General features: G+C 38.6%; 1 protein-coding gene across 1 annotated transcript in view; it reads left to right on the top strand.

The window, feature by feature from the left end:
• LOC129724507 (uncharacterized) overlaps positions 1–13,842 on the top strand; it is a 589,670-nt gene that overhangs the window by 362,228 nt on the left and 213,600 nt on the right. Inside the window, exon 4 of the mRNA XM_055679461.1 lies at positions 8,142–8,805. Coding sequence (XP_055535436.1) covers positions 8,142–8,805 — 664 coding nt within the window. The remainder of the gene's footprint in view (positions 1–8,141; positions 8,806–13,842) is intronic.

Genomic DNA, 13,842 nt, shown 5'->3' with positions numbered 1-13,842 from the left:
CATCGACCGATGCATAAGCGGAGGAAAGTTGGAAGGCTCTCTGGGCCAAATTACCAGCACACTATCTTCTATGACCACTCAATTATAGCACCATTCGCGATTACCGTAGCCGAAATAAAACGCGGCGGATATATTCAAACAGAATTTAAATAATTAACATTTATTCTTACGCATATTACTTATATTAAACGACTAATGAACAATAAGTAAAGTTGACGCGTTAGCCAGCGTCTCTACTTGGCGATAATCTGCAATCGAACTGACTAGATTTGATTGTGCTCTGGACCTTTTAACTCCAATCTCCGCTTCTCCTTGTGAAGTTGCCCAGCTCCCATGCCAGTGATCGTATGAGAGTGCCACTCACGCTCTTATCGTGGCCGTCTGCTATCTTTCGGATTCAAATGATGATGACAATAGATCAGCACGTACGCTGCCAGTATGTGCCGAGCTCCCGCCAGCCTTTTCGCCCGTCGCTATCAGTTGTGCAGTGGATCAAGCTGCGATCCAGGGTTGTATGCTCGGGTGGTTAGTGATACTCTCGTACATCATATGTAACAACTTTTTAGAAGAAAGCTTTTCTCTAAAATGTTGCTATAGAGCTCTAGACCCAAATTTCACCCTGAATTTGGTTTCTGGACCATTGTGCAGTGGTACGCTTTTGTTCGTACATTTCTATACGTGTGCAATCGAGGAAAAACTGCAATGCTGCTGTTGATGGTGATTGAAAGTTTATCTCATAAATATGATTACCATAAATTACTCAACATGGTTTGTAAACTTTTGCAACGGATATTTATTTAATTTTATCTCCTATATTCACTAAATAATCGTGACCGGATAGTATCGAAAGAGTGAATTCCTAAATATATACATTTATAGAAGAGTAAGAGCCTGCGAATGCTTGTGCTTTTTTTATTTATTTACTAAGATTTATTCAGAATCTCTTTTTACATTTCAAAATTGTTAGATGATATAAGATTATTCTAAGCTTTACCATAATAAACGTATATTAGCTGTCTTCATATTTCAGCGAATGTAGTTGTAGGCAAATGAAAAAAAAAAGTTAAGCAAAAAACAAAAATGGAATTGTTGATGGCTACGATGTTTTGCTGGAACTTGTTAATAATTTTGTTTAAAATTTTTTCTCATGTTTGCCATTGATGAACCTTTGTAAGAGCTTCCATATCATTTTGAAAGTAAGATCCATATTATAGCTTTGATTTAATCAGAGTTAAATAAGACAAAACCATTCATTATGGTAACGTAAGTATTATTGGATTTGTTTTTTGATGATATAGAGTTAATTCTGATTTGAACGCATTACGAGAAATTCTTGGTGCTTCTTCAACAAGCACGATATGCTTGTGCCTTGTCAAATACATGTTGTTTGCACAAAAAAATACTACAGGCATAATATCATCAGATATAAACGATATTCTTGCGAGTGTTGTTGAATATATTTCAAAAATTGATTTCCAGGGGAGGCAGAAAATAAAAATACGTAGAGTCGCTGAGCAAACACATTGATTCTGTCTGCAGACTCTGTATATTTTGTAATAAAAAATCCCCTAATTACAGTGTTTAGTCCCATGTCATCATTTCTTACAACCCTAGGGCTGTATACCTTGTAGTATTTTTATAGTTAAGACTTAACTATTTTCTAGGCTTTATTAAGCGTTTGAGAGATGTGTGGGAGCAGATTACAGAAAATGCCACACTCAGTTGTGCAATATTTCATTACGCTGCTGTTGGGTGTTGCATTTTGCAGAAGGAAAAGAGAATACAGTTCATGTTGGGACATGGTGATGAAGTCGAATTTACAACCGTATTTGCCAAAGCGTTATAACATTCTGAATGAAATGTAATGAATGTACGAGAAAATGTTGACTCTTTATTTAGGTGTTTAATTTGTCCTCAAAAGGATAAGGGGCCATCCACACACCACGTGGACAGCTTGGGGGGTAGGGGGATTATATGTTATGTCCGCGGTTCATACAAAAGAAACAGAATTTATATGAGCAGTTGTCCATGGGGGGAGGTGGGGGGGTCAAAAACGTTCAAAATCTGTCCACGTGGTATGTGGATGGCCCCTAATTTGCAGTTTAATATAAAATCAGCTATGGTGCTAATCGCATCTCTGTGCTTTCCACGAATAAGGAAGGCACTCATCTGATAACCCAATCGAAAGCTGTTTTCACTAGCTACCGCTGATGCTGCCGTTACCACACAAAGGTAGGTTTTTACAAACGAAAGTGGTGTCGCTGCCCCTACCGCTGACGCTGCTGTTACAGATGATCGGGCTTGAAGCCCGTGCCCGAAAATTTTCTTTTTCGATCAAACCCGAATCCAAACATTTTAAATCTGTGAAATCCTAACCCGCAATTGTTAAACCTGAACCTGAGTTTTTTTGGGGGAATCGATTTTTATACCAATTTGAGCATGACATATGAGTGGTCTTTACAGCATGATATTAGACATTATTTTGCTTATATGAGATGGCCGAGTTTCGGGCTCTCATACCCGTTCCTGACCTTCGGAATCCAAATTGTTTTTTTCGGTTAAACCTGAACTTGCCCTGAGCCCGAATATTTACCCGACATTTTAAAAAAAATTCAAACTGGTGAAGGTCGGGTTCGAGTTTGATAACTTTTGCGATCTGCTGCCGCTACTGCTGTTACCCTCTGCTACTTGGTTAAAATCGTACTAGTGGCCATCCACTAGTAAACTGATTGGTTTGAGCAGAAGCTTACTCTCATATAGCCTAAATGAAACATTCTCGGTTAACTAGGTATAATATAATATTCTGTGATAGAGAAACCAAGAACTAGGCGACCAATCAGAGATCACAGTGGGGGTTTCAAAAAGGCTCTACTATTTTCAAAAGTGCAATAGTTCTAATTATCAAACTGCAATCATTTCTGCATTTGAGCGGGTACATAAGTGGTTTTCCAATCGCTTGCTGTAACAATGAAGGAAATCGGCTGGAAGCTGAATGAGTTTTGAGCATCTGAAAATATACAATTTTTCGTGACACTCTCGATGTTTTATGTTATTCAATATGAACCCCTCCCAAGTAACAAAACTGATTTTATCAAAGTTTTATAGCGTTTTTTGGTTGTTCTAAGCGCTATAAAACTATGATAAAACCAATATTGTTACTGGGGCTATGTATGATACCGTGAGCCGTAATTCTACGTCAAAAACATTTAGCGGTGGTTAAAAAATATCTTGCATCATTCAAAACAGAATGATTTAAGCAGATAAAAACGTAACTGAATTTACATGTAAATGCTTAGGACAATTTGCAAACCACAGGTTTTCTTTCCGCGACGTCAACTTTATAAAGTTGTTACTTTTTGTGAATTGATCGTTTTTCTTTATTCTAATTTCAATTTATATATTTGGATGTTCTCGGATGATGCAGATACGTAAAAAAGTATCGCAAATTCGCATTCCTATTTTCGTTTGAGTTTATTCGAGCGTTAAAACACCCTTTTAACTGACTTATTCGAAAATATCTCTTAATCTTAAATATTTTCAGCAATTCTGATACAATTTTTCACAATTTTGCTAGTATATTTGACAAAAAATAGAAAAATTTATTGATACCATAAGTTTTCAAATTTGCTGATGCTTTCATCGCACATTTGTAGCAATAATTCAAATTTCAGCCTCTTACCTCTAGACTAACTGGGTTCAATTCACTTTCACGAGCTCTGCTGTGGGCTCCGAAATGACTAATAAGTTTCGGAGACCACGAGACAAAATACTAAAACCACCTAGAAAAACCAACTCTTCCAAAGACCAAAAAATGTTAACGTTCTCAAAAATCAGAAATGAGTGCCAAATCAAGCACAAACTCGCCAAAAAAAAGCCAGAATTGTGAAAGATAAGAATGATAAGCTCTAAATTACTGAAAAATGTGTTGCAATGACCAGAGAAACCCTAACTCACATTGGGAATTACATCACAACGAATGTTATGGAAAAAGGAAGAAAGAAACAAAAAAGTCAAAAAAATGAAGTTAAAATCACTAAGAATGAACTCTATACACTAGAAAGGAAACCATCAATCACCTCAGAACTTTCAAAACGTTTTTAAAATCGGTGTTTTTAAATTCTCTTCTATGGTCACCAATTTTATATCGAAAGGGCATCAAGTCGTTTTTACGGACATGAGCAAAGTTTTTGATGTGGTGCGATTCGCAACCAATTTCAGTATTTATGGAAAGTTGTTGGCATGAATAAAGACATGTCTTCAGGACAAAATGCAATAGGTCAAGGTTTTCGACAAAACATCTAGCACTTTCGGTGTTCTGTCAGGTGTCCCACAGGGTAGCCATCTGGATACATTGTCATTCATAATGGTTATGAATGGAGACAGTGGTAATTCGCGGCAAAGAAGTTGAAAATTCGCGGGTGGCAAAATAGAAAATATTCGAATTTCGTGGTAGTTTCGCGGTACCCTTTTTCTTTAGAAAATACTGAATAAAGTGATTTTTCTCTGGTAAAAAACAAGAAACAACTATCTTATTTAATTTATTGTACGATAATTTAACCGCACAATCCATAATTTCTTTGCATTACTAACTAAAAGTACGTGCTGTGTCAAATTATTTTCAGTTATATTGTGGTGTCGTTAGGCACGTTTTATTCATGTTATACTGGCTCACGCTGCGTTCCGTATCTACCGAGTTTCCGGAAATCGATAAATATTAAATTGCCAACCGGGAAAATTCAGGAAACGTCCGCGATTCGAATACCTGCCAAAATTTTAACACCAATCTCACTGTCGATTATTTTAATCGTGTTATAAGAAAGCGGTTGTAGTACTGTTTCATGTTATTGGTTGCGTAGAAAACGACCTACCATTGCCATCTAGGTGCCCATTAATCTTTAGCTTTGTCCTTGTTGCTGGTTTTCATGAATTTCGTAGGTTGAAAATCGAAATGTTTCATAATTGTCATAGAATGTTGCTGTTTTTTTATTATTTTCGCGGCATTTCGCGGGTTTTTGTGAATTTCGCGGTCGAAGCTAGATTTCGCGGAATTCGCGGCTTCCGCGAAATCGCGATTTACCACTGTCCCTAGTTATGAATTAATTGCCAACTCCCATGAACCGAGCAAACTGCTTCAAGAGAATTTTGATAATTTTGGAAGATGATGGAAATGGACTTAGTAAAAATGCGAATAAATGCTTTGTCATAACGTACACTAGAGAAGTTCGACCGATATTATTTGAGTAATTGTCCTTCTATTTTACACCGCGTAGAGAATGTTCTAGACTTGGGTGTGAAAATGGGTCACATTCAAGATCATATCGATAGATTGATAAAGGAATCGATCTTTGCTCTCATACAAAGTTTCGGACGGGAATTTACGGTCCCCCATGCAATTCTCGCAATCTACATCAGCCGCGTCAGAATGAAACTCGATTTCGCAAGTATGGTTTGGCGACGAAAGTATGGCGTACAGAAACAACGCCTAGAGTCAGTTCAGCGTAAACAAGGTTCCTTAATTAATACCTGAAATTGCTGCAAAACGCTTTCTGTAGACATGAAAAGCAATTACCCCAAATAAAGCTAAATATCGCTGAAAATACTTCTGAGGGTGGGGAAAGGTTGAGAGCAAAAATGATTCCAAAGTTAAGCTCAAAATAGCTAAAAAAAATATTCCGATAACTGTCAAACTAGAAACGTTTCTTAAGCTCAATAACAATAAACAAATTTAAAACTTGGGGACAGAAAAATTACCAAAACTGACAAAATCGAAAATAAATGTTGATTAAATTGGGGGTAGATGGGAGTAGATCAATTCAAGACAATAACGTAAATAAAGGAAAAACATTACAAATATCAAAAAGAAGACGAAAAGTGATGAGAAGCTAAGAATAACTAAAACCGTTTTTTGAAGATAAAAAAGGTAAAAATATTTTTGGAAAATAAGGGTAGTTTAAATGCTCCTTAGACCAGAAAAAGAGCATCCAAATTGTGCTCGAAAGAGTTTCCTCCACGTAATTTCAAAAATAGCAACTTAATACCGATTACGAAATTACTTTTCAAACTCGTAAACCACTCTATCTTCTACGAATAAATGAACCGAATAGCTTTTCACAGCTGGTTGGGTTTTGGATGGCGACCAACAGAAATGACCTTTTTTCCGATTTGCTTTTGATTTCATATCTGATTTATTCGTGGGACGCATGACCTATTTGCTAATATGTGACAGTAGGTGACAGTTGTAACGCTTTTCGAAGTAAATCGATTCCCTGTGGGTGATAGTCCGGGTTAGGGTGACTTTGTAGCTCCAGGTAATATCTGGAATGGAAGTCAAATTCCAAACAGTTCATTAGTTTCATTAATTATGTAGTGCTAGATTGGAGCTCAGAATTACTACCGTCACAGTGTACCTACGAGTAAGGCTGCAGCAATCAGCTTACTGTTTGTTGACAAGAATGTTGACATAAATAATGTATGCACCATTAACTTCTCAACAGAAAAAAATCAGGCCTGTATCGATCTATTGCTGCATTGATATCAACCTTGATTGTTTCTGTTTGCATTATGAGGTAGAGTAGAGGTGCTCTACTGGGGTTAGGTCGAGAAGCTTTTAGTCAGGGAGTTTTTGTTTAGATTGTTAGGAATGAACATGAATGCTTTAGACGAAAAGTGGGTTTAAAAATTAATTTAATTTTGTTTCAATTTTGACTCACTAATAACTTTAAAAACTCTTGATAATAAGAACCATGTGTTCCGCTGTTTTCGCCTTTACAAAAAGACATAATTCTTTTTAAAAGAGAGCATGCTCCAGTTTACAAGACCAACAGAAAATGCTGTCACAGTGGAGTGACACACTTTTTAAACACGTCATACCAGTAAACGTAGCAGATTATACCATTATAACAGCGCGTTGCATTCACTACAGTGTGAGTGTGTTTTAAAACAAAAATGTATACTCGAAATAAAATTGGATTTCCTTTCGCCATAGCCCAGATAACTTGTTTGTATATGCAAATCTAGTGCGCCTTGACTCTCCACACAAATCCGTTAAATTTTCTTTGTTTCGAGTCGAGCAAGTGCTCAATCCTCCTAATGGGGAATGTTTCCTTCCAAGCCGGTATTTATAATGGAAAACTTCACGATATTCGCTTTAACCCAAATGCTATTATCACAAAAGCAGTCCGAGCATTTTTCACATAATGCTTTTAAGCAGCTAGAAAAAAACAGCATCCGAATTATTTTAGAAGAACAGCAAAAAAATCCACGCAAGGCAAGAAAAATCCCATCTCAACTAGCGGTTCTACGCACGTAATCTTCTCCCAGGCTGCTTCTTGGAGCAGCAAAAGGAAGACGACGACGACGGTGGCGTGCTGCAGGCATGGGAAAAATTAGATTTCCTCTGCCCCTGTACGTGTGTGTGTATGTGCGGGTGTGTTTGGGGAAAAATCGTGAGCCTCTACGCTACGAACGAGAAACCACTTATGCCGTTGATAGCACTGCTGTTGAATTTTGCAGCACATTCATCTTGGCCGGGATGTCTTGCGCTGGGACTGCCGCTTGTACTGTCTGCCTGCCGGAACCAGACACGATTCGTCTGACAGTTGAGACTGTCCTACAGTGAGAACAAAAACATTCTCCAGAGTGGCAAGCTGTACACAGCATGCAGAAGAAACTTTCGCGCTGGGTGGATTAGCGTCTCCTTCCACGCTTTTGCGAGCGTGCAAGCAACCGAGCGGGAGCTAAGCTAGGCTTGTTTTGATACTTGATGAAGCCCTCGAGCGAGTTGTGAAAATACTTTCAACCTAGCCAGACAACGAACGAAACGAGGGGGAGAGGCTTGGGTGGGGGAAATATTTGTGTGAGATGTTGGAAAGGAATTCCGGGATATTCAGGAGCAGGTGTGTCCCAGTTAGCGAGGCACAAAATGTTTACGCGACTGTTTTAATATATTTGAGATGGTTGATGATAGGCACGGTTGTGGAGTTTGAACAAATTTCCCATCGTCAAGTCATCGAAGAATCAGAAACCATTAACTGAAGCGCTCTTCCGAGGAACGAGCGCATTTTATGAAATATTTATTAAACTGTGTCCTCAATGTCATACGCAAATTTCAACATAGATTTTTTTTCTCGTTTATTTGACAGAATTGAATACTACTTCAACCGATGAGAATGCGTCCAACGTGGAGGAGGACGTACTGTACCAGCGTGGCGCATCGTTCAGCGCTAAACTCGATATGTCCGATTTGCACATATCGATGAAAACCTACAGCGATGAGGATGATGGTGACGGCGACGTTGGTGGTGGTATGAAACCCATCAACCTAAACGCCATCGATGGAGAGTTATCGTTGCGAAAAGCTAATCATAATTGGAAAACGGAAGGCGCGAAGCTACCAGGAACTGCTAACATCCACCACCATCAACAACAGCTGCAGCAAAAGGCTTTCCAGCTGCACGGTGGCGGTAAAAATAGTCCCCCGAAGAGTGCAACGGATAGCTTTGCCACCGTTGCCGTCGTCAGTGGCAGTAATTCCCGGCCAATCCGTATGGAAATTGCCGGTGGCAACTCATTACATATGCAGGATGTCAGCGGTCGGAACCGAAGCGAAATAAAAGCTCTCGCACTAACGGCACCGGAGGACGATTCAGATTTCACCGAGCGGAACGCGGCAGCGGCGACCACAGTGGCCCCGGCGGGTACCGGCGCCGAGCGGCAGCAGGAATCCGAAAACGTGACGAGAAACCCGATTGATGCCAACAGCTACTACAATACGACGGTGCACTCCACTTCGATCGCGGCGGAACGGTAAGTGTATTGGAGGTGTTGAAAGGCAATCCTTTTTTGGGGATATAGAATGAGGAGCGCAAAAAATCTAATAAAATTGAAGAAGCGCAGTTTCAGTGGGAATTTGGAAAATGCAAGCTCTATAAAGAGTAAAAAAATTCTCTGTGCAGATGATTAGTGTCTGTGTTAATCTATAACTTATCCTCGATAGTTTGCAATCAAATACGCAAATTGAAGCAATAAAATACGCAGTCTGTCATGATTAGAGAACATGAAAGCAGATGTGAAGAAAGTATATGCACCCAAGAGATTTATCGGCATAGATTTTTCTCTACCAATCAATCTAAAACTTTCAGTTACTTGATTCAAATTAACTTGTGGAAAAAAAGTAACCCTACAACCATCTACAAAATTTTACAAATTTCATTTTACATACGTTTTTAACAGCAAATCTATTTCTGTGTATGGTGTGCTGGCATGTGATTGGTTTATGGTACGCGGAAATTCGACCTTGAAACTTCTCATTAATTTCCTTATGAGGCAGTGAAATAATACTGATCACAAAACCGTTCTACATTTTAACTTTTCAACAACATATAGATTATTGCTATCCATTATGAGGTTGAACATTTTTCGCATTTTATCTGGTAAATTCAATAAATATTTGAAAACTATATATGCACAATTGAAATAATATACCTAAGAATTAAACTACACTATAGTTTTCAGCAAAATACTGACTTTGAGTAGTATTATTTTGCCATTTTTTACATTTGAATATCTGGTACATTCACCAATAAATTACATTGTTTAACGATGTATGTCAAAATAGACACATAGCTTCAATTATGGTAGAGCTACAGCAGTATGGTTTGAAGCGATTTATTCTCTTCATAAAAATCATGCCACCCAATGTAAATTTAGCGAATAAGCAACTTGTATTTTAAAGGTTTATTTTATAATGGCGCTAACCAGATGAAAAATTTTCGCTAATTTTCTAACTGAAAGTTGAGAATTAGTACCTCTGCAAAACACAGATCTGTTAGTTAAGTTTTCTCATTGTTTTTTTTTTTTTCTGTAGCATTTACCAAGACAATTTGAGCTCAGCTTTGTTCAATGTACATATCAGTTTTTTTTTTCACTCAGGATTTTGGAATGTATATGACACTAAATGACAGAGAAATTGCCAGCCTGTTTTTAATAGAGTTTGCTCAAGCGTATGTTCCTCATAACGAACTCATACGCGATTAGTGTTAGAATTTTCATGTCACTAAACACTAAAAGGTTATTTGAGATGCTTGATGGCTTATTATCTATAATGGAAAGCGTCGAGCTTCTTAAGCTAACCATCAACTATAGATTTTACCCCTTATAGTGAACTTGAAATTTTTCTTGCTTGGATTCAGAAGTCATTCATATGAAGTCGAATTTGTTAAATAAACTGCACAAGAAAGCAGCTCGAATTTGAAACATCGAAAGCGTCACGAAAATTGTCCACTTTCAATGATTAACACTCAGTCAGTTTCCAACGGATTTTTATAAATTCTTACTGCAATCGATTGGAAAATTTCCTATGCATCCACCAAAATGCAGATAATTGTGATTTTGTTATACTAACTATTGTAGCATCGAAAAACAAGACACTACGTTGAATACACTACGACAAATCAGTGTTGATACAAGGCAAACTTCTTTAGCACTGCCGACGCTAAAGCATACAAACGATTTGAATTTAGAACCGATTTGTTGTTATTACTGTTGTTTTTCTCGCTCCAGTTCATAAAAACGCGCCTACCGAAAGTTTAACACTCAGTAGTCACGTGTGAAAGCAAGCATACAGAATTTTAGTCTTCATTGTATAACAGTCCACTGCAACAAGAGTTCGGTTGATTTTCACTACAAACTGGCTCAATCCGCAGCCGGTGAAGCAGATGTTTACTGCTTTACAACATTAAATTGATTAACCCCAATAGAGTCCTAAGCCTGTTGCCAAAAATATATAGACATAAGACAGGTTGTCGTATTTTTTTGTTAACCTTGCGGTCGTGTCTTATACACAATAGTGTGGGGCAAAGTGATCGATTTTCCAGAACCAAGTTTTTTTGGGTCCTTTTGGGGCCCCAAACAACCCTGAATTTACCGGAACTCGATTGGTTTTGTCTCCGCTTGGCGCATTGCATTTCAAATTGGTATGAAAATTTATATGGGAAAACCTACTTTTTTGCATTTACCTTTCTAGAGAACTCAATAATGCTCTAATGATGCACTACATTATGTTTAAGTATAGTTTTTAGATGCCTAACAACTATGCAAAAGGCACTGAAGAGCTAGGATGTCCCTAAAAAGAGCTATAGTTGTTCAAAGTTGAGTATGTCGAATTAAATGCAGAAAATCTTGTTTTCTGCCAACATTACCAATGTACCGGCGTCAGTAGGATTCGCATCAGAGGTAACCTGTCGTAACGAGTTTATACGCTCAGCTGGATCAAGCAAACAAACTAAGGTCAATATTCTAGGCATAGGTAGAATCTACAACGTGTTTCAGAGGTTACTTCTGATGTCAATCTGACTGACGCCGGTACACTGGCAGTGTTGGTAGAAAAATGAATTGTAACATATATTTTGACATAATCAATTTTGAACAGCTCTAGTATTTTTTCGGGACACTCTAGCTCTTTAGCGTCTTCGGCCAAGTTGTTGGGCATCAAAAAACCTACCATTTGAAGTCATGAAACGTATGGTTTGGGTCTTTTTGAGCTCTTTAGAATGGAAAATACAAAAAAAACTGGTTTTTCCATACAAATCTCCACATAAATTTGAGATGTAATTCGCCAAGCGGAGACAAAACCAATCGACTTCCGATAAATTTAGGATTGTTTGGGGCCCCAAATAGAACAAAAAAAAATTGTTCTGGATTTCTGCTATCAAGTTTCGTTTTTTCCATATAACGATTCCCCACCCTAATATTTATATATATTGAAACATTTTAACTCTTTTCTTGAGAACCGTTCGACCAATCGTCTTGTTTTTTTTTTTCAATCAACGTTTATTTGACACGGCACAATACAAGTTAATGTTTTACGGAGCCAATTATATCTAGATTTTTACTTCATAAAGTATCTTAAAAACTAAAGACAAATTTTTTATCCTCGCTGCCGACTACGAGTTGAAATAAAATCTAAGATTAAAACTAAAATTAAACGCGTTTTAAAACTGGTGATTTGTTGTTGGGGCGTCATGATGTTCTTCAAACAGCCAAAAACAATGAGCAGCTTATTTGTTATGTTCTGCTAAACCAAGACACGAACTGGAAAATGGACTTTCTCGGGCCTCTAGTTGCTGGTATCGTGCGGGGTCTAGTTGCTGGTTCTGGATCGGGGGTCCAAACGTGTACTTGCGGTTCAGTTGGATGTAGACGGAAAGGAGTGGGGCTAGACTGGTGCATGGATGGATTTCAGGAAAATGTATATGGAGGACATGTAGGGAAGGTCAAGGCTCGCCAAGACATCACGAACAGGAACAGCTGGCTGTCTACCCTCGGCCTGCAGGGAAGCTATTAATTTAGACCTGGCGCCACGGTGTTCAGGGCAAGACCAAACCACATGCTCTATGTCGTGATAACCTTCACCACAGGCACAGATACCACCTTCCTCGAGCCCAATACGATGGAGATGCGCGTCAAATCCATAGTGATTGGACATGAGCCGAGACATCATGCAAATGAAGTCTCGACCTACATCCAATCCCTTGAACTACGGGTTCGACGATACCTTGGGGATAATGGAATGTAACCACCTTCCCAGTTCCCCCTTGGTCCAAGAATTTTGCCAACTGATGATCGTATTCTGACGTACAATTGCGTAAAATTCCGTTTGCTGCGCCCACCTTAGCCAAAGAGTCCACTTTCTCATTACCCGGAGCAGTGAGAAGGGACCCACGCAAAGGTAATCTGAAACGATTTTTCGGATAAAGCACTCAGATGTTCCCGTATTTTCCCCAGGAAATACTGAGAGTGCTTAACATCTTTAATCGATCGGAGAGCCTCAATGGAACTGAGACTGTCCGTAAAGATGAAATAATGGTCCGTGGGCATTTTTTCAATAATCCCTAGGGTGTACTGAATTGCAGCTAATTCTGCGACGTAAACAGAAGCAGGATTATCGAGCTTATGGGAGACGGTTAAATTGTTATTGAAAATACCGAAGCCAGTGGACCCATCGAGAAGTGATCCGTCAGTGTAGAACATATTGTCGCAGTTGATGTTTCGATATTTATTGGAAAAATTTTTTTCCACGAGTTTCTTCTATCATGGATGTATTGAAAAACACAGTAGAATCAGAAGTATTTGATAAGTCGACACGATTTGGAATATTTGAAGAAGGGTTAATATTTTGGGACATGTGATTGAAATACAATGTCATAAACCGGGTCTGAGAATTAAGTTCGATTAACCTTTCAAAATTTTCAATCACGGGACGGTTCAAGACCTCACATTTGATAAGAATACGAGAAGACAGGCTCCAGAAGCGGTTTTTCAATGGTAGTACTCCAGCTAAGACCTCCAAACTCATCGTATGGGTCGACTGCATGCTACCTAAGGCGATACGCAAACAACGATATTGTATTCGCTCCAGTTTGATCAAATGTGTGTTTGCTGCGGAGCGGAAGCAGAAACACCCGTACTCAATAACAGACAATATCGTTGTTTGATAAAGCCTTAAAAGGTCTCCCGGGTGTGCTCCCCACCATGATCCGGTTATTGTATGAAGAAAATTAACTCTTTGTTGCATTTTTTCATCAGATACCTAATGTGACAACCCCAGATGCCTTTAGAGTCGAACCAGACACCAAGATACTTGTGTGCCAAAACCTGAGAAATAGTTTTACCCATTAATTGTGGCTGGAGCTGAGCAGGTTCATGCTTCCTTGAAAAAACTACAATCTCAGTCTTCTCCGGAGAGAATTCGATACCTAGCTGTAGGCCCAAGCAGACAAATTGTCCAAGGTATCTTGCAATGGTCCTTGCAAATCGGCAGCTTTGGCTCCTGTAACAGAGACC

The sequence above is a fragment of the Wyeomyia smithii genome, chromosome 2 (genome assembly GCF_029784165.1).
Source record: "Wyeomyia smithii strain HCP4-BCI-WySm-NY-G18 chromosome 2, ASM2978416v1, whole genome shotgun sequence".
Classification (NCBI taxonomy): Eukaryota; Metazoa; Arthropoda; class Insecta; order Diptera; family Culicidae; genus Wyeomyia; species Wyeomyia smithii.
Note: the sequence above shows the minus strand (reverse complement) of the source record. Positions and strands in the feature narration are given on the sequence as shown.